We start from the raw sequence: 20,889 nt of genomic DNA, 5'->3' as shown, positions 1-20,889 counted from the left end.
ATCTGGTTCTGTTGGTGGTTTTATCTTTTGGCAATGGATCTTTTTCTCTTGCTTTTCTGTGTCTCATAAATGTGATTGTCAGTATTTGGAGGTACAAAACTGTAGAGACTGGAGTAAATGTTATTTAAACCCAGAAATGGGTCTGTCTCTTCTCTGTCAGGCCTTTAGTGTGTGTTTGGAGGTGGGGGGAGGGCGGTATTCACTCTCATTTGTAGGCAAGCTGGATTTGCATTTTGTTTCTAGGGTTCTACTGAGTTTACCACAGACCTCAAATTCCTCTAGTGCTTGTCTGCTGTTCTCTTGTGCTCATGTGAGGTCTGGGGTGCTGGGGATAGGGGTTCTCAGTATGCCTGCCCCATCAGCAGGCAGCAGGCTCCACACACCTGCATCACAGTGGACATTTACTGTCTGCTCTCTCGCCCTCTCCCAGAGTAGGCAGTTCAGTGCCAGGTGAGTGGTACATGTGGGGAGTTGGGGGTGTGTGGAGAGGCTCTCAGCTTTCCTACTCTGGTCTCTGGGTTTCAGGCAGGCCCCGTGCCCAAGTTTCAGGGGTAGGACTTTCCCAGCCTTCCTGTCCCTCCTTAGTGGCAAACAACCCTACCTCCTCCTAAGTGCTCGAGTGCATTTCCCGCCCCACTCCTTGTGGAAGTCAAACTCTGCGTCGCATCAGTGCAGGATTCTGGATTTGAAAGGTTTCCTGCCCTCACCCCTCCATGACTTAGTGTCGGTGCAGGGTGGAGACATCAGGTTTTCTACCCACCTCACCCCACAAGTACAAATGAGGTTTTTGTGGAGTCTGGGAGGGACTGGGGGTGTGACAGTTTCTTGCCCCTCCCCCAGGAACAGATGACTTGCCTTCTGTCACTCAGATTCCTGTCCACATGTGGGAGTGTCCCTTGTTCCTCCCCCAGCTGCAGCCGGCTATTACTTCATATCAGAGGAGGGTCCAGGTCATGGGTGATACTTCTGCTCCACCCTCGAACCTTTGCAGGTCCCACATGTGCCCACACCACCCAGGGGCTCTCTCAGGTCTCCTGCCTACCCCTCGTCTTTCTCATGAGCAAAGAGCTGTTCAGGGAGAGCAGGCTCTCCTTGTGTCTAGGGCTCCCAGGGACACCAATCTATCATGCTAGCCCATAATCAGGCTTTACAAATTTATTACAGTTTCAGATATTTTCTTCTTACCCACTTTTATGGCAAGACTTCTTCCTGTGCTCTGCCAAGAGAGAAAGAGTTCACGTGCCCCATCTTCCCTCAGAGGGGCTTGTCACCCTTTGGAATTCAGTTCAACTGAGGGTCAGCTCAGGTGAGGAACTCAGTCTCTGAGGAACTAAACAAAATTTAAAAAAATTTTTTTAGGTTGTGCAGCTTTCTGCACATATGGTGGGAGCAACATTCTCTTGCAGCTTTCTTCATCTTAAACAGTAGCATATCTCCAGCTTTCCTGTTAAGAAACTTTCAGACAATTTTAACATGGCCTGCAAAACCCTGCATAGTCATATTTGCCTGTCTCTCTGGCTCAGTCTTGTATCAGTCCCCTCCTAACTCACTCACTACGCTCCGGTAACAATGATTTCTCAGTTCCTCAAACATGCCAAGCTCTTCCCCACCCCAGAGCCTTTGCACTTGCTGTTCACTCAACCTAGTGTTCTTGCCCCTGTCTGTACCTGAATAACTCCAGCAACTTCAGAGATCCTTCCTTCATCCTTCATCCCTTTATCCAAACTGTACATAAGGTACTTCCTCACTCTTTCTCACAGCTGGACAATATCCCATTATCTGATATATAGTCTTTAATCAGTCCCCATTGGTGGTTATTTAGATTATTTTCAATCTTTTACTTTTACAATTAATAATCTTGTACATAAAGGTTATCTATAAGATAAATTCCTGGAAGAATTGCTGGATGAAATGGTCCATGGAGCCAGTTCAGCGTAGTGGTTAAGAGTCTGGGCTCTACTGCCTGCCAGCTGTGTAACCTTGGGCAAGTGATGGAACCTCTCCATGCCTGTTTCCTCATTTGTAAAATGGGGATAATAGTAGTACCTCGTAAAATTGTTGTGAGGCCTAAGAGAGTTGGTACATGTGTAATGCAATGTTTAGCACATGACCACTCCATTAATGTGAACTGTTGTTATTAGCATTTAAAATTTTAGGTAGATCTTGAAAAGTTTCTCCCCATACATATGTTATCATATGTATACTCCCATCAGTATGAGAATGACTGCCTCTTCATACCCTCAACACAATGTCTTATTAAACTATGTTTTACTCTTTGCTAACATGAAGAACACAGCCTCTCATACTAGTTTAATTTGTATTTCTCTTAAGAATGAAATTAAGCCTATTGTTTAAGTACATTTATGACCTGAATGTTCCACATGTTTCACAGACTCCTATTTGTCATTTCCTTTCTCTTACTGATTTGTAGGAGTTATTTATGTATTAAGGAGTTTAACCTTTGTCTGTGCTATGAGTTACTCTTTCATAGTATTCAATACTTTTCTTTCCTAGTACTTATTCCTACTTTTAATGGTGTCTTTATTTATGATTACTTTTTAATGTTTCATAAGACCAAGGTACATGTTAATTTGTTAATCATTATGTATTGAACACCAGGTGAAATGCTAAACACAGAAAAATAATCACTAAGAAATGATCAATAAATATTTAATGAATGGGCCAAATATGACAAAGAGAACTTCCCTACATAAATAGACTGGGAAAATAGAAGGGAAACTATTTTGTATGGACGTGTGATGAGTTTGGTTTTGGATATGTGGAGTGTTAGGTGACGGCCAGTATTCTAAGCTGAATATGCACGAGACTCCTTTGGCAAAATACTCATGAAGAGTACTTGGAAACAAATGACCTCTGATGGAAGGAATGTTATGTGAGGGTTCATAAACAAATACTTCCAATCAGGAACAATAGTTGTCATAACAGTTTTAAAGCAAATATGAAAGGGAAAAATAGAAGCATTATATATTTGCAAGTATAAAGATGTGGGGAATGTAGAAAATTTTTAATGCCTTGGAACTATAATGATTATTGAAAAGTATTTAGATAGTATGTTGTAATTATACCCAAATCACTTATTGTGAAGGGATGAAAATCTTTACTAAAGGACAATTGCATCCATCATAGTTATATAAGCTTGTAGAAATCAAAAGCGCCCTTTTTCTATAAAGTAGGTTATTTGGTTTATCAATATATTGTGGGTTTTAATTTATAATTAATTGGACAGTGATTGTGTTTTCTATTACTGAACTATCACTGAAAGATAGTCGCTATCAATTGAGTCCCCAAGTCTGTTTTTTACAGACTATATTAACTGCATGAAGAAGAAGAAACCACTCACTCTTCTAAAAAGAAATGCTATTTTTTCAGAACAGAGAATTTATCCTAAAATATTATTTAATAAACAGGAATATCTTGATGGCTACAGTCATTGAATGACCATTTTGACTTATATGGATATGAATTGGTACCTTTAATAAGTCCGTTGTGAAGTTATAGTCCTTGTTTACTAATTGTAAGAAAATAATCAGGACAGGAACTCTATTTTGATGGCATGGGGATGCGGTATCCCAATGTTCAATCTCAATTCTCAAATGATCCTATAGATTAAAAGATACTGTCTTTAAAGTATACATATTTTTTTCTCCTCATTAAAAAAAAAGACCTGTGAATTAAGAAATTAGAAATATGGCTATAATTGCACTGGAGAGACAAGTCATTTAAACAAAAATCTAAGTCACATTAGAATGACTCTCTACTTTTAGCATGTCTTTGCCCTATTGATCATCATTCCTGGCATTTCTGAACCTTTTTGTCATAAAAGCAGGGGTTTTGTGTACAGTCATCAGATTCTTCCCTTCAGGTGAGGGGCTTGTCAGTGAAAAATGAAGTGATCTGTAACAAAGGTGTAGAAAGTGTAAAGGCGATAAATCTACGTGAACTGCAGCAGCAGTTGATCATGGCCTGTCTGGCTGAGCGTGTGCTGGCCATGGTTACTATCAGAGATATATACATTGTCACTTCAGGGGCTTTTAAGAAGCCAGTCATTTGCTTATGCTGAGCTCCCAGATATGCTTATTTTGTGCTTAAAGTAGGAACATTTATTCATTAAGGGAGAAAAGAAACTCCTAGGTGGCCTGTGTTAATCCACAAAGGAAGTAGTTACAGAATTTTGGGCCAGGCTCTTATTTTATACAACTGTGTTAAAAGACTGGAGGTAAATATAAAGTAAAGCTTGTTTTGTTTTTCTTATAAAAATAACATCATTAGAGCTATTCTCAAAGAATATGAAGCGAATGATGATAGAGAAAGGTTTTATTTTGTTCATAGTTGCTCTTCCTGCATTTTTGCTCTGCCACTTGCTGAGACTTGGGGAAATGGTTTGTTGTTACAGTTCAGTTACTTTCTAAAGAAGTAGGCTACCTGGACCAGGAGTCTGTTGTTTGATGTGTTACTGTATCTTATACTCATCAAAGGAGGCTTGATAAGTCAATACCAAAGACTGATCCAAAAGGTCAATTACAATCCTTAACAGCAGCAGTCCCCAACCTTTTTTTTTTTTAATTTTATTTATTTACTTATTATTTTTGGCTGCATTGGGTCTTTGTTGCTGCACGCGCGGGCTTTTCTCTAGTTACGGAGAGCGGGGCTACTCTTTGTTGTGGTGCGAGGGCTTCTCACTGCGGTGGCTTCTTTTGTTGTGGAGCATCGGCTCTAGAGCACAGGCTCAGTAGGCATTGCTCCGCGGCATGTGGGATCTTCCCAGACCAGGGCTCGAACCCGTGTCCCCTGCATTGGCTGCAGGATTCTTTAACCACTGAGCCACCAGGGAAGTCCAGTCCCCAACCTTTTCGGCACCGGTTTCCTGGAAGACAATTCCACAGCTTCGCTCACTCTCCCGCTGCTCACCTGCTGTGTGACCCGTTCCTAACAAGCCGCAGACCAATACTGGTCCGTGGCCTGGGGGTTGGGGACCCCTGCTTAACAGTATTCAGGGGTGGAGCCAAGGGATGGAAACCCTTGTGTTCTAAAGGAGTACCATCCATAATTGGAATATAAGAGAATGGGCTGTGCCACATCTTCTTTATCCATTCATCCGATGATGGACTGCCTCAACCTGGGCCTGTTCTGTTGGTATGATGAGGACAAAAATGTACTCATTGGTAGAAATATGGCCAAATGGTTGCTTGCTTACTTCAGTCTGCATCTCTTTATAGCTAACTAATTATCCTCAATCCCATTACTGAAATGGAAGCTGAGTTCAGCAAATTGTTTGGCCATTAACATCTAGTGCACAAAATTCTTAATTAATAAAATAAAATACTACAATCCATTGTAAATCACTTTGCTAAACTTTCAGACTTCATAAGGAATTTTGTCTTGTCCAAGAGCTACCTTCAAACTGCTTGCTGATCTGGTACTCATATGTCGATTCCCTGTGGAGCTGAGTAAAAGAATGTAAAGGGAGCTAATTAAAGAAACTTTGGGCCTGAAGAGACAAGCAGAGGCCATCTTGTCCATCCTTCTGCCTCCAGGCAAAAACCATCCCCTGCACCAAAAATTTTTGCTTGAATCCTGCTGACAAAAATGCTCACCACATGTAAATGACAAGTCATGATCCATTTAATGCAACTAAAGCAGATTGTTAACTGTTCAAGACTTATTTATTGTGTTCTAAGATGCTGAGTATGAAAGCTCATCTGAATTGTTTTAATTCCTCCTTTCTAGACAATTATTTTGTACAAGAAACGTACTCAAATAATTGTAAAGCTGTGGGAAATTTGTGTCCAGGAAATAAAGTTATCTTTATCATCTTATTAAATGTATTTTTGGTTTCCTTTCACTCAAGGTCTACCTTACGGGTGGGAGGAAGCTTACACAGCAGATGGAATCAAGTACTTCATCAAGTAAGTACAAGCATCTCAACCAAGTAAGCAATTTTCTTCACATCTGGAGAGAACCTGGAAGTTGCAGAATAATCAGTAATACCAAGAAACCCTCTTGGAGGTTACAAAAATTAGTAACAAGAAGTGAAACTTCACCATTTTCATTTCATGTGATTTAAATGCTACTATCAGATATCATTTAGAAAAAAAAACCTAATAATTATTTCAAGGGAAACATCAAAAAATTGGAACAGGATTCTCATTTGAACCTAAATGTTGGCTGCCTCAATTCACTTCTGGCTAAAAGTATTAATATCTATGCAAAGTTAATATCTAATGAAAAAGTCTGCTTTGTCTTAAAACTTATTAACAATAGTAGTAATAATAATCAACATTTTTTCACGCTTTGCAGTGTACACAGTTCATTCTGCAATTTTTTTTTTTTTTTTTTTTTTTTTTTTTTTTTTTTTTTTTTTTTTGCGGTACGCGGGCTTCTCACTGTTGTGGCCCCTCCCGTTGCGGAGCACAGGCTCTGGACGTGCAGGCTCAGCGGCCATGGCTCACGGGCCCAGCCGCTCTGCGGCACGTGGGATCTTCCCGGACCGGGGCACGAACCCGTGTCCCCTGCATCGGCAGGCGGACTCTCAACCACTGCGCCACCAGGGGAGCCCTGCAAATATTTTTTGAGCATTTGCTGTGCGCCAGGCAGTATTCCATACCTTAGAGATACAGTAGTGAGATATACAGACTATATATATTCTATATATTCTCTGATATCAAGGAATTTACTTAATAGTGAGGAAAAACATACAATATATAACTGAGGAGATAAATGAGACAGTATATGAACAAACCTCATCTCAATGGAGTCTCAGAACATCCTTCATTTATAGATGAAAAAAATAAGAGCCTAGAGTAGTTGCCAAAAAATCCACAGCTAACTAAATCAACAAGCCAGAAGGGAATCCAAGTCTTCTGACACCAGGATTCTCTCTAGTGTACTAGACTGATAGAGACCTCTCTTTGAAAGCCTCAACAGAAATACATTTTCTAGCTGCTGGACTGGTTAATTTTACTCTGGACACAGCAATCTGGTATACTTCCACTATGTTCTGGGTAGCTCTTTTCATATCAGAGTTGGAGTTATGAGAACACAACGGGGATTCCCAACACCCTCTTAAAATCCCAAGAGACTTCCTTATATGACCCTTTTTTTAGCAAATGATACTTGGTATGCATTTGGGGAGGGAAAGAGAGATGTGTCCTTGCCGTTCTTTCAAATGTGCAAGTATTTTTCAAAGCAATATCCACAGTTTGGATTCTCAAGCTCTGTGACTTTACACAGGTTCCTACATCTCTCTTCATCTCAGTTTTCTCATCAAAAAATAAGGGGAACTGTACCTACTTTATAGAGTTGTTAAATGTTAAGCAACTAGCATAAAATTTTGAACACAGTAGATACCTAATAAAATAGTCATCATTAATTTACAACATGGAGAAAACATCATGGTGGAAAAAAGAACAGGAAAAATCGTATAACCATTAAGGACATTGAAAATTCAGAAGCTTCATATTTTGAAAAGATTTAAGGGAAAGCTAGAGGTAAACCTGGCAAAGTATTTTCTTGATTTTTTTTTTCTTGTGGTCTCTACCAAAAAGTAATTAATAAAGCAAAGGTGTAATTTATAGTACATGAAGGAGAAAGGGACTTTTGGAGCAAAGGACCCAGGAATTCCATGAACAGATTACATTTAGTGCCATACTATTCACTTTCCAAATCATAACTCTTCTGGAAGGAAAGTTTCACTTCAATATGCTGTATTAACTATGTTTAGTTCCTGAGAGATTTAAATCACTATACTGTAGGGGTAGCAAGAAAATGAAAAACCACATCCAAATTTGCACTGGGTTTCTTTCTTTCTTTCTTAATTTTTTTTTTTTTTCGGTATGCGTGCCTCTCACTGTTGTGGCCTCTCCCGTTGCAGAGCACAAGCTCTGGACGCGCAGGCCCAGCGGCCATGGCTCACGGGCCCAGCCGCTCCACGGCATGTGGGATCTTCCCGGACCGGGGCACGAACCGGTGTCCCCTGCATAGGCAGGCGGACTCTCAACTACTGCGCCACCAGGGAAACCCAAGTTGGTTTTTTTGCTAGTCATTAACCCCATTCAAGCACCAACATTTATTTTAGTTTAACTATTCTTAATGGAAGTCTTACTTTACAAGTATTGTGTGCTTCCCTGCCTTCTTCTACTGAGGCCCCTGAACAAAATCATTATAAACATCAATCTTCTTATACATAATACAGTGAGTTCTGCAGGGTGATGTTAAGCTGCATAAGCTAGAATAGAGACACAGCTCTCATCTCTCCCTGCTCTCGACATGCCCGGCCATCTCCTCATCTCCATTCTCCTTTTCGATCCTCTACACACTTCACCATCTTCCCCAGGAGTTTATTTGAGGAAGACAGGATGCCAAATAATCAGACTAATTTGAATTGCCTGTAAATAGTCCTGGAGTATGCATCTACAAGTGTTTGTATGTGAGTCAAGTGCATAAGTTCTGGTGCAGGTGGATTTGATTCCAGGAAGGCTATCTGGTATGAGGAAAAGAAGAGCGTGGGCTTTGGATTTGGAGAAATGAAGGTTCCAATGCTGGTGTCTCCACAGAATAGCTGAATGACCTTGGCATGTGTACTAAACCTCTCTGGGCTTTAATTTCTACATATAGAATGGAAAGAATATTAGCCCTTCATAGAGTTCCTGCCCATAATGAAGGAGCTTATGTATGTAAAGAGCCTATCATAACACCTGACACAAAGTAGACACTTTCAGCCAAGGTTAGGCCTCTTCACTTGCTCCTAACCTTTTGATGAGGGTTTCTTCTCAGCTCTCAGCTGTATTCAGACAGGATGCCAAATAAGTCATGTCTGCATCAGCAAGCATCCACTACATGTCTTTCTTGGAACTATTTAGATTTTTGTTTTTTCATCCTCCCACTACCCCAACCAAAATTTTGAGGCTGGATAGCCTGTGTTATCTTTTGGGTGGTAGTAGTTCATTTACCATGTGAATGGTACTTTGGAGGCAAGAAATAACAAGTAATGAACTCAGTTCATTGCCTCTGTCACCTTTGCTTAAAAAGAACAGTGACCGAGATCACCCTTCCAGAACATTGGAGGAGATGCCGGTCTGTGTACGTATAACCTCTACCCTGAGATTGACACCTGTCACTGTCTTCCCGGAAACTGAATTGTTACATCTGATGGAAGCCAAGCCTCGGGCAAAGGAATAACTGTCAGTGCTGTCTCAAGAATGCCTGGGCAAAGACGGTCTTCATTGAATATTCCTATCCACCCACATGCCCATTGCACACCCATTAATACTTTGTAGTCATCTACTTACCTTCTGACACAAGAGGAGAAAGAATTTTATCTGGTGTAAACAAATATAATCAAAATATTGGCATTGCTAGAGCCAGTGTTTCACAGAACTAACAAACATATACGTCTATATGTGTGTGTGTGTATACACCAATATGTGTATGCACATATGCAAATAGGCAGGGCTTACTCACTTGCTATATAAATACCAGTGCATTCAAGGGAAAACTTTCTTATTTTCTCCTTAGAGAGAGAGTTGCAGCGTTCTTAAATTCAATGACAAAATGCCAGTTATCTTGATAGCACTGTAATGAAATTATCTGATAAACCTGACCATTTTACCACCCAACTTCCTATCTTCCCTTTGCAGTTATATACTATTACAGATTTATAATAGTCTTTTGATATGATTCCACTTTAAAAGTTCATATACCTTATATGTATGTTATATAATTTAAAAGAATTATTATGAGTTATGTTTGATAGTAAAAATGAACTTAATATTACAAACTAGACATAACTGCTACATTGCTTTCGTTGAACTCTTTTTTACTATTGAAAGTTTCAGATTCACTGTGATCACTGGCCATGATTTCATGTATTAATTCTCTATTGCTGCTTAATAAATTTCCCCAAAATTTTGCAGCCTTAAACAATAAACATTTATTTTCTTACTCAAGTTGCAGAGGGTCAAGAACCCGGATGTGGTTTTGCTGGATCATCTGACTCTCTCTCGATGTGGGTTTCTCATAAAGTTGCAATCAAGCTCTTAGCCAGGTCTTGGAATTGAACAGTAGTTTAATGGGACTGGAATATTTGTTCCAGGCTCACATGTGAGGCTTCAGTTCCTCACCATAAGTGGACCTTTCTCCATCCATAGGGCCATAGGGCTGCACAAACATGACAACTGGCTTCCTCCACAGCAAGGGACAAGAGAAAAAGTGAAAGCAAAAGAAACACCAAGATAAAACCTGCAGTGTCTTTTATAACCAATCTCAGAAGTGATTGACATACCTTCTGCCATATGCTACTGGTCACACAGACCACCCTGGTACAGTGTAGGAGGCAACTATACAAGAGTGTGCATACCAGAATGAAAGGACCACTGGAAGCTATCTTACATGATGCCTATGACAAGGCTGTTTCACAATGTACTATATATAATATATTAATCAACAATTAAATTATTATATATATAATCTATACATCTTTATAAATGATACAAAAATCTCAATATCATATACTTGCTTCAAACATTATATTGTACTGTTGGTGATTTTTCAAGTAGGTATACTCATTGGTTTTTTATTTTGTTTGATTTTTTTAACATCTTTATTGGAGTATAATTGCTTTACAATGGTGTGTTAGTTTCTGCTTTATAACAAAGTGAATCAGTTATACATATACATATATATGTCCCCATATCTCTTCCCTCTTGTGTCTCCCTCCCTCCCACCCTCCCTATCCCACCCCTCTAGGTGGTCACAAAGCACCGAGCTGATCTCCCTATGCTATGCGGCTGCTTCCCACTAGCTATCTATTTTACGTTTGGTAGTGTATATATGTCCATGCCACTCTCTCACTTTGTCCAAGCTTTCCATTCCCCCTCCCTGTATCCTCAAGCCCATTCTCTAGTAGGTCTGTGTCTTTATTCCCATCTTGCCCCTAGGTTCTTCATGACCATTTTTTTTTTTTTAGATTCCATATATATGTGTTAGAATACAGTATTTGTTTTTCCCTTTCTGAATTACTTCACTCTGTATGACACACTCTAGGTCCATCCACCTCACTACAAATAACTCAACTTATTTTCTTTTTATGGATGAGTAATATTCCATTGTACATATGTGCCACATCTTCTTTATCTATTCATCTGTTGATGGACACTTAGGTTGCTTCCATGTCCTGGCTATTGTAAATAGAGCTGTGAAGAACATTTTTGTACGTGACTGCTTTTTTTTTAAATTTTTATTTATTTATTCATTTATTTAATTTTTGGCTGCATTGGGTTTTTGCTGCTGCTGGCGGGTTTTCTATATTTGCTGGGAGCGGGGGCTACTCTTTGTTGTGGTGCATGGGCTTCTCATTGCATTGGCTTCTCGTTGTGGAGCATGGGCTCTAGAGTGCAGGCTTCAGTAGTTGTGGAGCATGGGCTCTAGAGTGCAGGCTTCAGTAGTTGTGGCACACGGGCTTAGTTGCTCTGCAGAATGTGGGATCTTCCCGCACCAGGGCTAAAACACATGTCCCCTGCATTGGCAGGCGGATTCTTAACCACTGCGCCACCAGGGAAGCCCCCGTGACTACTTTTGAATTATGGTTTTCTCGGTATATGCCCAGTAGTGGGATTGCTGGGTCGTATGGTAGTTCTAGTTTTAGTTTTTTAAGGAAACTCCATACTGTTCTCCATAGTGGCTGTATCAATTTACATTGCCACCAACAGTGCAAGAGGGTTCCCTTTTCTCCACACCCTCTTCAGCATTTATTGTTTGTACATTTTTTGATTATGGCCATTCTGACTGGTGTGAGATGATATCTCATTGTAGTTTTGATTTGCATTTCTCTAATGATTAAAGACATTGAGCATTCTTCCATGTGTTTGTTGGCAACCTGTATATCTTCTTTGGAGAAATGTCTATTTAGGTCTTCTGCCCATTTTTGGATTGGATTGTTTGGGGTTTCCTGGGGTTTTTTGTTTTTTGTTTTTTTTCTTTTGCGGTACGCGGGCCTCTCACTGCTGTGGCCTCTCCCGCTGTGGATCACAGGCTCCGAACGCGCAGCCTCAGCGGCCATGGCCTACGGGCTCAGCCATTCTGCAGCATGCGGGATCCTCCCAGACTGGGGCATGAACCCACGTCCCCTGCATCGGCAGGCGGACTCTCAACCACCGTGCCACCAGGGAAGCCCGGGTTGTTTGTTTTTTTGACATTGAGCTGCATGAGCTGCTTATAAATTTTGGACATTAATCCTTTGTCAGTTGCTTCATTTGCAAATATTTTCTCCCATTCTGAGGTTAGTCTTTTCGTCTTGTTTATGGTTTCCTTTGCTGTGCAAAAGATTTTAAGTTTCATTAGGTCGCATTTGTTTATTTTTGTTTTTATTTCCATTTCTCTAGGAGGTGGGTCAATAAGGATCTTGCTGTGATTTATGTCATAGAGTGTTCTGCCTATGTTTTCTTCTAAGAGTTTGATAGTGTCTGGCCTTACATTTAGGTCTTTAATCCATTTTGAGTCTATTTTTATGTATGGTGTTAGGGAGTGTTCTAATTTCATTCTTTTACATGTAGCTGTCCAGTTTTCCCAGCACCACTTATTGAAGACGCTGTTTTTTTCTCTGCTGTATATTCTTGCCTCCTTTATCAAAGATAAGGTGACCATATGTGTGTGGGTTTATCTCTGGGCTTTCTATCTGGTTCCATTGATCTATATTTCTGTTTTTGTGCCAGTAGCATACTGTCTTGATTACTGTCGCTTTGTAGTATAGTCTGAAGTCCTGGAGCCTGATTCCTCCACCTCCGTTTTTCTTTCTCAAGATTGCTTTGGCTATTCAGAGTCTTTTGTGTTTCCATACATATTGTGAAATTTTTTGTTCTAGTTCTGTGAAAAATTCCAGTGGTAGTTTGATAGGGATTGCATTTAATCTGTAGATTGCTTTGGGTAGTACAGTCATTTTCACAATGTTGATTCTTCCAATCCAAGAACATGGCATATCTCTCCATCTATTTGTATCATCTTTAATTTCTTTCATCAGTATCTTATAATTTTCTGCATACAGGTCTTTTGTCTCCTTAAGTAGGTTTATTCCTAGATATTTTATTCTTTTTGTTGCAGTGGTAAATGGGAGTGTTTTCTTGATTTCACTTTCAGATTTTCCAACATTAGTATATAGGAATTCAAAAGATTTCTGTGCATTAACTTTGTATCCTGCTACATTACCAAATTCATTGATTAGCTCTAGTAGTTTTCCTGTAATATCTTGAGGATTCTCTACGTATAGCATCATGACATCTGCAAACAGTGACAGCTTTACTTCTTCTTTTCCAATTTGGATTTCTTTTATTTCTTTTTCTTCTCTGATTTCTGTGGCTAAAACTTCCAAAACTATGTTGAATAATAGTGGTGAGATTGGGCAACCTTGTCTTGTTCCTTATCTTACTGGAAATGCTTTCAGTTTTTCACCATTGAGGATGATGTTGGCTGTGGGTTTGTCATATATGGCCTTTATTTGGTTGAGGAAAGTTCCCTCTATGCCTAGTTTCTGGACTGTTTTTATCATAAATCGGTGTTGAATTTTGTCGAAAGCTTTCTCTGCATCTATTGAGATGATCATATGGTTTTTCTCCTTCAATTTGTTAACATGGTGTATCACATTGATTGATTTGCATATATTGAAGAATCCTTGCATTCCTAGGATAAACCCCACTTGATCATGGTGCATGATCCTTTTAATGTGCTGTTGGATTCTGTTTGCTAGTATTTTGTTGAGGATTTTTGCATCTATGTTCATCAGTGATATTGGCCTCTAGTTTTCTCTTTCTGACATCTTTGTCTGGTTTTGGTATCAAGGTGATGGTGGCCTCGTAGAATGAGGTTGGGAGTGTTCCTCACTCTGCTATATTTTGGAAGAGTTTGAGAAGGATAGGTGTTAGCTCTTCTCTAAATGTTTGATACAATTCGCCTGTGAAGCCATCTGGTCCTGGGCTTTTGTTTGTTGGAAGATTTTTAATAACAATTTCAATTTCAGTGCTTGTGATTGGTCTGTTCATATTTTCTATTTCTTCCTGGTTCAGTCTCGGAAGGTTGTGCATTTCTAAGAATTTGTCCATTTCTTCCAGGTTGTCCATTTTATTGGCATAGAGTTGCTTGTAGTAATCTTTCATGATCCTTTGTATTTCTGCAGTGTCAGTTGTTACTTCTCCTCTTTCATTTCTAATTCTATTGATTTGAGTCTTCTCCCTTTTTTTCTTGATGACTCTCACTAATGGTTTATCAATTTTGTTTATCTTCTCAAAAATCAGCTTTTAGTTTTATTGATCTTTGCTATCATTTGCTTCATTTCTTTTTCATTTATTTCTGGTCGGATCTTTATGATTTCTTTCCTTCTACTAATTTGGCGTTTTTTTTTTGTTCTCCTTTCTCTAATTGCTTTAGATGCAAGGTTAGGTTGTTTATTTGAGGTGTTTCTTGTTTCTTAAGGTAGGATTGCATTGCTATAAACTTTCCTCTTAGAACTGCTTTTGCTGTATCCCATAGGTTTTGGGTTGTCGTGTTTTCATTGTCATTTGTTTCTAGGTATTTTTTGATTTCCTCTTTGATTTCTTCAGTTATCTCTTGGTTATTATTTTTTCCTGTAATTGATATCTAGTCTCATAGCGTTGTGGTCGGAAAAGATACTTGATACAATTTCAATTTTCTTAAATTTACCAAGGATTGATTTGTGACCCAAGATATGATCTATCCTGGAGAATGATCCATGAGCACTTGAAGAGAAAGTGTATTCTTTTGTTTTTGGATGGAATGTCCTATAAATATCAATGAAGTTCATCTTGATTAATGTATCATTTAAAGCTTGTGTTTCCTTATTTATTTTCATTTTGGATGATCTGTCCATTGGTGAAAGTAGGGTGTTAAAGTCCCCTACTATGCTTGTGTTACTGTCGATTTCCCCTTTTATGGCTGTTAGTATTTGCCTTATGTATTGAAGTGCTCCTATGTTGGGTGCATAAATATTTACAATTGTTATATCTTCTTCTTGGATTGATCCCTTGATCATTACGTAGTGTCCTTCTTTGTCTCTTGTAATAGTCTTTGTTTGAAAATCTACTTTGTCTGATATGAAAATTCCTACTCCAGCTTTCTTTTGGTTTCCATTTGCATGGAATATCTTTTTCCATCCCCTCACTTTCAGTCTGTATGTGTCCCTAGGTCTGAAGTGGGTCTCTTGTAGGCAGTATACATATATGGGTCTTGTTTTTCTATCCATTCAGCCAGTCTATGTCTTTCAGTTGGAGCATTTAATCCATTTACATTAAGGTAATTATCGATATGTATGTTCCTATTACCATTTTCTTAATTGTTTTGGGTTTGTTATTGTAGGTCTTTTCCTTCTCTTGTGTTTCCTGCCTAGAGAAGATCCTTTAGCATTTGTTGTAAAGCTGGTTTGGTGGTGCTGAACTCTCTCTGCTTTTGCTTGTCTGTAAAGGTTTTAATTTCTCCATCAAATCTGAATGAGAACCTTGCTGGGTAGAATAATCTTGGTTGTAGTTTCTTCCCCTTCATCACTTTAAATATGTCCTGCCAGTCCCTTCTGGCTTGCAGAATTTCTGCTGAAAGATCAGCTGTTAACCTTATGGGGATTCCCTTGTGTGTTATTTGTTTTTTTTTCCCTTGCTGCTTTAATATTTTTTCTTTGTACTTAATTTTTGATAGTTTGTTTAATATGTGTCTTGGCGTGTTTCTCCTTGGATTTATCCTGTATGGGTCTCTCCATGCTTCCTGGACTTGATTAACTATTTTCTTTCCCATATTAGGGAAGTTTTCAATTATAATCTCTTCAAATATTTTCTCAGTCCTTTCTTTTTCTCTTATTCTTCTGGGACCCCTATAATTCGAATGTTGGTGTGTTTAATGTTGTCCCAGAAGTCTCTGCGACTGTCCTCAATTCTTTTCATTCTTTTTTCTTTACTCTGCTCTGCAGTAGTTATTTCAACTATTTTATCTCCAGGTCACTTATCCATCTTTTGCCTCAGTTATTCTTCTATTGATCCCCTCTAGAGAATTTTTAATTTCATTTATTGTGTTGTTCATCACTGTTTGTTTTCTCTTTAGTTCTTCTATGTCCTTGTTAAACGTTTCTTATATTTTCTCCATTCTATTTCTGAGATTTTGGATCGTTTTTACTGTCACTATTCTGAAATCTTTTTCAGGTAGATGGCCTATTTCCTCTTCATTTGTTAGGTCTGGTGGGTTTTTGCCTTGCTTCTTCATCTGCTGTGTGTTTCTCTGGCTTCTCGTGTTGCTTAACTTACTGTGTTTGGGGTCTCCTTTTTGCAGGCTGCAGATTTTTAGTTCCCATTGTTTTTGGTTTCTGCCCCCAGTAGCTACGGTTGGTTCAGTGGGTTGTGTAAGCTTTCTTGTGGAGGGGACAAGTGCCTGTGTTCTGGTGGATGAGCCTGGATCTTGTCTTTCTGGTGGGCAGGTCCACATATGGTGGTGTGTTTTTGGAGGTCTGTGGCCTTATTATGATTTTAGGCAGCCTCTACGCTAATGGACGGGGTTTTGTTCCTGTCTTGCTAGTTGTTTGGCATAGGGTGTCCAGCACTGTAGCTTGCTGGTCGTTGAGTGGAGCTGCGTCTTGGCGTTGAGATGGAGATCTCTGGGAGATTTTCACCATTTGATATTACTTGGAGCTGGGAGGTCTCCTCTGGACCAATGTGCTGAACTTGGCTCTCCCACTTCAGAGGCACAGCCCTGATGCCTGGCTGGAACGCCAAGAGCCTGTTATTCACACGGCTCAGAATAAAATGGAGGAAAAAAAAAAGAAAGAAGGAAAGAAAGAAGATAAAATAAAGTAAAATAAAATAAAACAAAGTTATTAAAATAAAAACTTTAAAAAAATTTAAGTAATAAGAGAAAAAAGAAAGAAAGAAGAGAGCAACCAAACCAAAAAACAAATCCACCAATGATATCAAGTCCTAAAAACTATACTAAAGAAAGAGAAACAAACAAAAAAAATGGAAAGACAGAACCCTGGGACAAATGGTAAAAGCAAAGCTATACAGACAAACTCACACACAGAACCATACACATACATGCTCACAAAAAGAGAAAAAGGGGAAAATATATATATATATCGTTGCTCCCAAAGTCCACCTCCTCAATTTGGGATGATTCGTTGTCTATTCAGGTGTTCCACAGATGCAGGGTACATCAAGTTGATTGTGGATCTTTAATCCGCTGCTTCTGAGGCTGCTGGGAGAAATTTCCCTTTCTCTTCTTTGTTTGCACAGCTCCCGGGGTTCAACTTTGGATTTGGCCCCACCTCTGCCTGTAGGTCACCTGCAGGCATCTGTTCTTTGCTCAGACAGAACGGGGTTAAAGGAACAGCTGATTCGGGGGCTCTGGCTCACTCAGGCCACGGTGAGGGAGGGGTGAGGATGCGGGGTGAGCCTGCGGCTGCAGAGGCTGGCGTGACATTGCACCAGCCTGAGGCGCGCCGTGTGTTCTCCCGGGGAAGTTGTCCCTGGATCACGGGACCCTTGCAGTGGCTGGCTGCACAGGCTCCCGGAAGGGAGGTGTGGATAGTGACCTGTGCTCCCACACAGGCTTCTTGCTGGCGGCAGCAGCAGCCTTAGCGTCCCACGCCCGTCTCTGGGGTCCGCGCTGATAGCCGCGGCTCACGCCAGTCTCTGGAGCCTCCTTTAAGCAGCGCTCTGAATCCCCTCTCCTCGCGCACCAGGAAACAAAGAGGGAATAAAAAGTCTCTTGCCTCTTCTGCAGCTCCAGACATTTTCCCAGACTCCCTCCCAGCTAGCTGTGGCACACTAGCCCCCTTCAGGCTGTGTTCATGCCACCAACTCCAGTCCTCTCCCTGGGATCCGACCTCCGAAGCCCGAGCCTCAGCTCCCAGCCCCGCCCGCCCTGGCAGGTGAGCTGACAAGCCTCTCGGGCTGGTGAGTGGCGGTCGGCACCGCTCCTCTGTGCAGGAATCTCTCTGCTTTGCCCTCCGCACCCCTGTGGCTGCGGTCTCCTCCATGGCTCCGAAACTTCGCCCCCTCCGCCACCTGCAGTCTCCGCCCGCGAAGGGGCTTCTAGTGTGTGGACACCTTTCCTCCTTCATGGCTCCCTCCCACTGGTGAGGGTCCCGTCCCTATTCTTTTGTCTCTGTTTATTCTTTTTTCTTTTGCCCTACCCAGGTACGTGGGGAGTTTCTTGCCTTTTGGGAAGTCTGAGGTCTTCTGCCAGCGTTCAGTGGGTGTTCTATAGGAGTTGTTCCACATGTAGATGTATTTCTGATGTATTTGTGGGGAGGAAGGTGATCTCCACGTTTTACTCTTCCGCCATCTTGAATCCGTCTACTCATTGGTTTTTAAAAGTTACTCACACCTGGCTTATAATTCATTTGTGTTGATACACCTTTATATCACATCCTGAAATCTGAGATAGCACACCTTGTATTATAAAATCTGTTCTCCATTACATAGGAAGTATTATACTTACAACATTACAAATGCATACCAGTAAAACCTAGGGAGCCTGTGATTTCTGAATAAAACAGAAGTTTCTGTCTAGAGCAGAGAGGGCAAATAGATTTCAACTCACTTTCTCAACTGTTGTGTGTGAAGAATTCTGAGGCTATATTCAACCTCACTGATATGTCTTTTTTTTTTTTTTTTTTTGGCTGTGTTGGGTCTTCGTTGCTGCACACAGGCTTTTCTCTAGTTGCAGTGAGCGAGGGCTATTCTTCACTGTGGTGCATGGGCTTCTCATTGCGGTGGCTTCTCTTGTTGTGGAGCACAGGATCTAGCTTCGCGGGCTTCAGTAGTTGCGGCACGTGGGCTCAGTAGTTGTGGTGCACGGGCTTAGTTGTTCCATGGCATGTGGGATCTTTCCGGACCAGGGATCAAACCCATGTCCCATGCATTGGCAGGTGGACTCTTAGCCACTGAGCCACCAGGGAAGTCCCTGATATTTGTCTTGATACATCAGAGATGTCTGCTGTTGATGCCGGGGGAAGAGACGTGTGGGACACATACCACATCTTTTCAGTCTTTGGTCTTCTAGAGCATACTGCCAACACAGGAACTCTGCCAGGATGAAGAGTAATAATGCAAATCGTAGGTTGGAATGACAAAATAAACAGTGACACTCCCCCCCAATAGTTCTTATGAGATAGTCAGTATTTAAGAGCTTTGCCTTTATGATTTCAAAGGAAAACTGATTTCCAATAGGCATGTTTTTTCTCATATCTTTCCAGTCAGAGTTCATTAACAACCCTAAATGATTGTCTGAACTTGGGGTAGAACAGCCTATTAGGTTGTTTCCAGGTAGGAAAGAATGTAGATCATAACCTATATATGAATGAAATTTGTCATTGTCAGCCTACTGTATTAATTAAAGGCTTAAGTTACATTGTATCATCTCATTTATAAAATAAATTAAAACATGGAAAACACAAAAGAGAAAAATTTGGGATTGTTTTTCTTACCTCCAACCTTATTTTGCACGTAGAGTCCATATTAGGTAATTCTAATGTGATTAGAAAGTAAGGAGACTAGGGAAGGGAGGGTGGAGAGCGAGGGATGGTTTCTGGATGGAAAATAAAAAGCTACTACTTTTAACTTTTCCTAAATCCTTGGCAGATGATTTTAGCTCCACTTTAGAAGGTACTGTCAGGAGCCCTCCCTCTTAAGACCTCGTTAATTTGGCTGCTTTGATTAATTTTGGATGAGTTAAGAAATACCCATGGACAGACTACTGAAGTCTAAGGCTCACTTGATGAGGTGTCATGGCAATTTCTATATACCTAACTTCAGCGTAGATAAGGGAAATGGGGGTAGACTCCTCACTGCCTTTGCATGTATGGCAATCCTGAGCATTTCATTCTTAATGAGACTATAATGAAGAAATCAACAGAGGACTTGAAGGAAGAAGAATGGAGCTTATTAAAATATTTTGTTCCCAAACACTTCTAGCTATGATTAAATTGTAAGGTATTAAAACCACTAGTTTGGATGTACCCATCTATGTGATAACTGGTTTAGAATATCCAGTAACTAGTACAGTGCCTGGTATGTGTAGGGACTGAATAAATATTTATCAAATGAGTGAATACTGTCATTGAGGAAGCAGTTGGTAGGGAAAAAATATGGGCTTTAGTATCAGACAGACCTGGTTTCTAATGTTTACACCACCACTTTTGAGTATGACCTTGGTATAATTAGTAGTATTTCTATTGTCTGTAACCCCTTTTCTCATCAAAAAACAAGGATAGTAGTTTATATCTCCCAGGCTTGTTTTGAGAATTGAATAAAATAACTCACCTGGCACAAGGTGAGTGCCTAATAGATGTTCATTCCCCTTCCCTTCCCTTATATTATTCTACTGCTATTTGCCAGTGGAGGAGCTTTATATGACAGCATTTGCACAGCTGCAAATAGAAACCAGCAACCAACACCTACACTTATACCTCTCCCCAGCCAGTCAGCAGCCCTGTGACAGGAGCAAAGAGGCTGCAGTGCTCAGGAGCCTGAGACAGCCTGCTCTGGATTTTCTATAAATATCTACAAAGGGGTATAGCCATATGAAACTCTGTATGAGCAACTGTCATCTAAACAGAAGGCCAGCCAGCTGACCGAGGTTACTCAGAATGGCAAAGCCCACTGAAATGAATAAAATATCCAGATCTAGACAGCCAACATCAAACTCTTTTTTCCCCCATTTAACCAATAACAGGTATAACTGAGGCAAGAAGCATGTTTTTTAGCATTTTGGGGGGATAATATAAGAAAATCCTTTGGGATTGTGTAAAGTACTTTGGAAATTCATCACCTTTCTAGGGTTATACTTTTATTTAGCCAGATATGGGATCTTCTCTGCCTCCAAGAC

The 20,889-nt window shown here is 40.3% G+C and overlaps 1 protein-coding gene across 2 annotated transcripts in view; it reads left to right on the top strand.

The window, feature by feature from the left end:
* Window positions 1-20,889, top strand: part of STXBP4 (syntaxin binding protein 4) — a gene marked incomplete at its 5' end in the record, with an annotated part of 159,162 nt that overhangs the window by 129,857 nt on the left and 8,416 nt on the right. For both annotated transcript variants that reach the window (XM_079725198.1, XM_079725197.1), the window contains one exon: window positions 5,870-5,927. In XM_079725198.1, the coding sequence (XP_079581324.1) occupies window positions 5,870-5,927 (58 nt within the window). The remainder of the gene's footprint in view (window positions 1-5,869; window positions 5,928-20,889) is intronic.

Source organism: Hyperoodon ampullatus (assembly GCF_949752795.1).
Source record: "Hyperoodon ampullatus genome assembly, chromosome: 19".
Lineage (NCBI taxonomy): Eukaryota > Metazoa > Chordata > Mammalia > Artiodactyla > Ziphiidae > Hyperoodon > Hyperoodon ampullatus.
The sequence above is the reverse complement of the archived record's forward strand: the minus strand, read 5'-3'. Positions and strand labels throughout refer to the sequence as shown.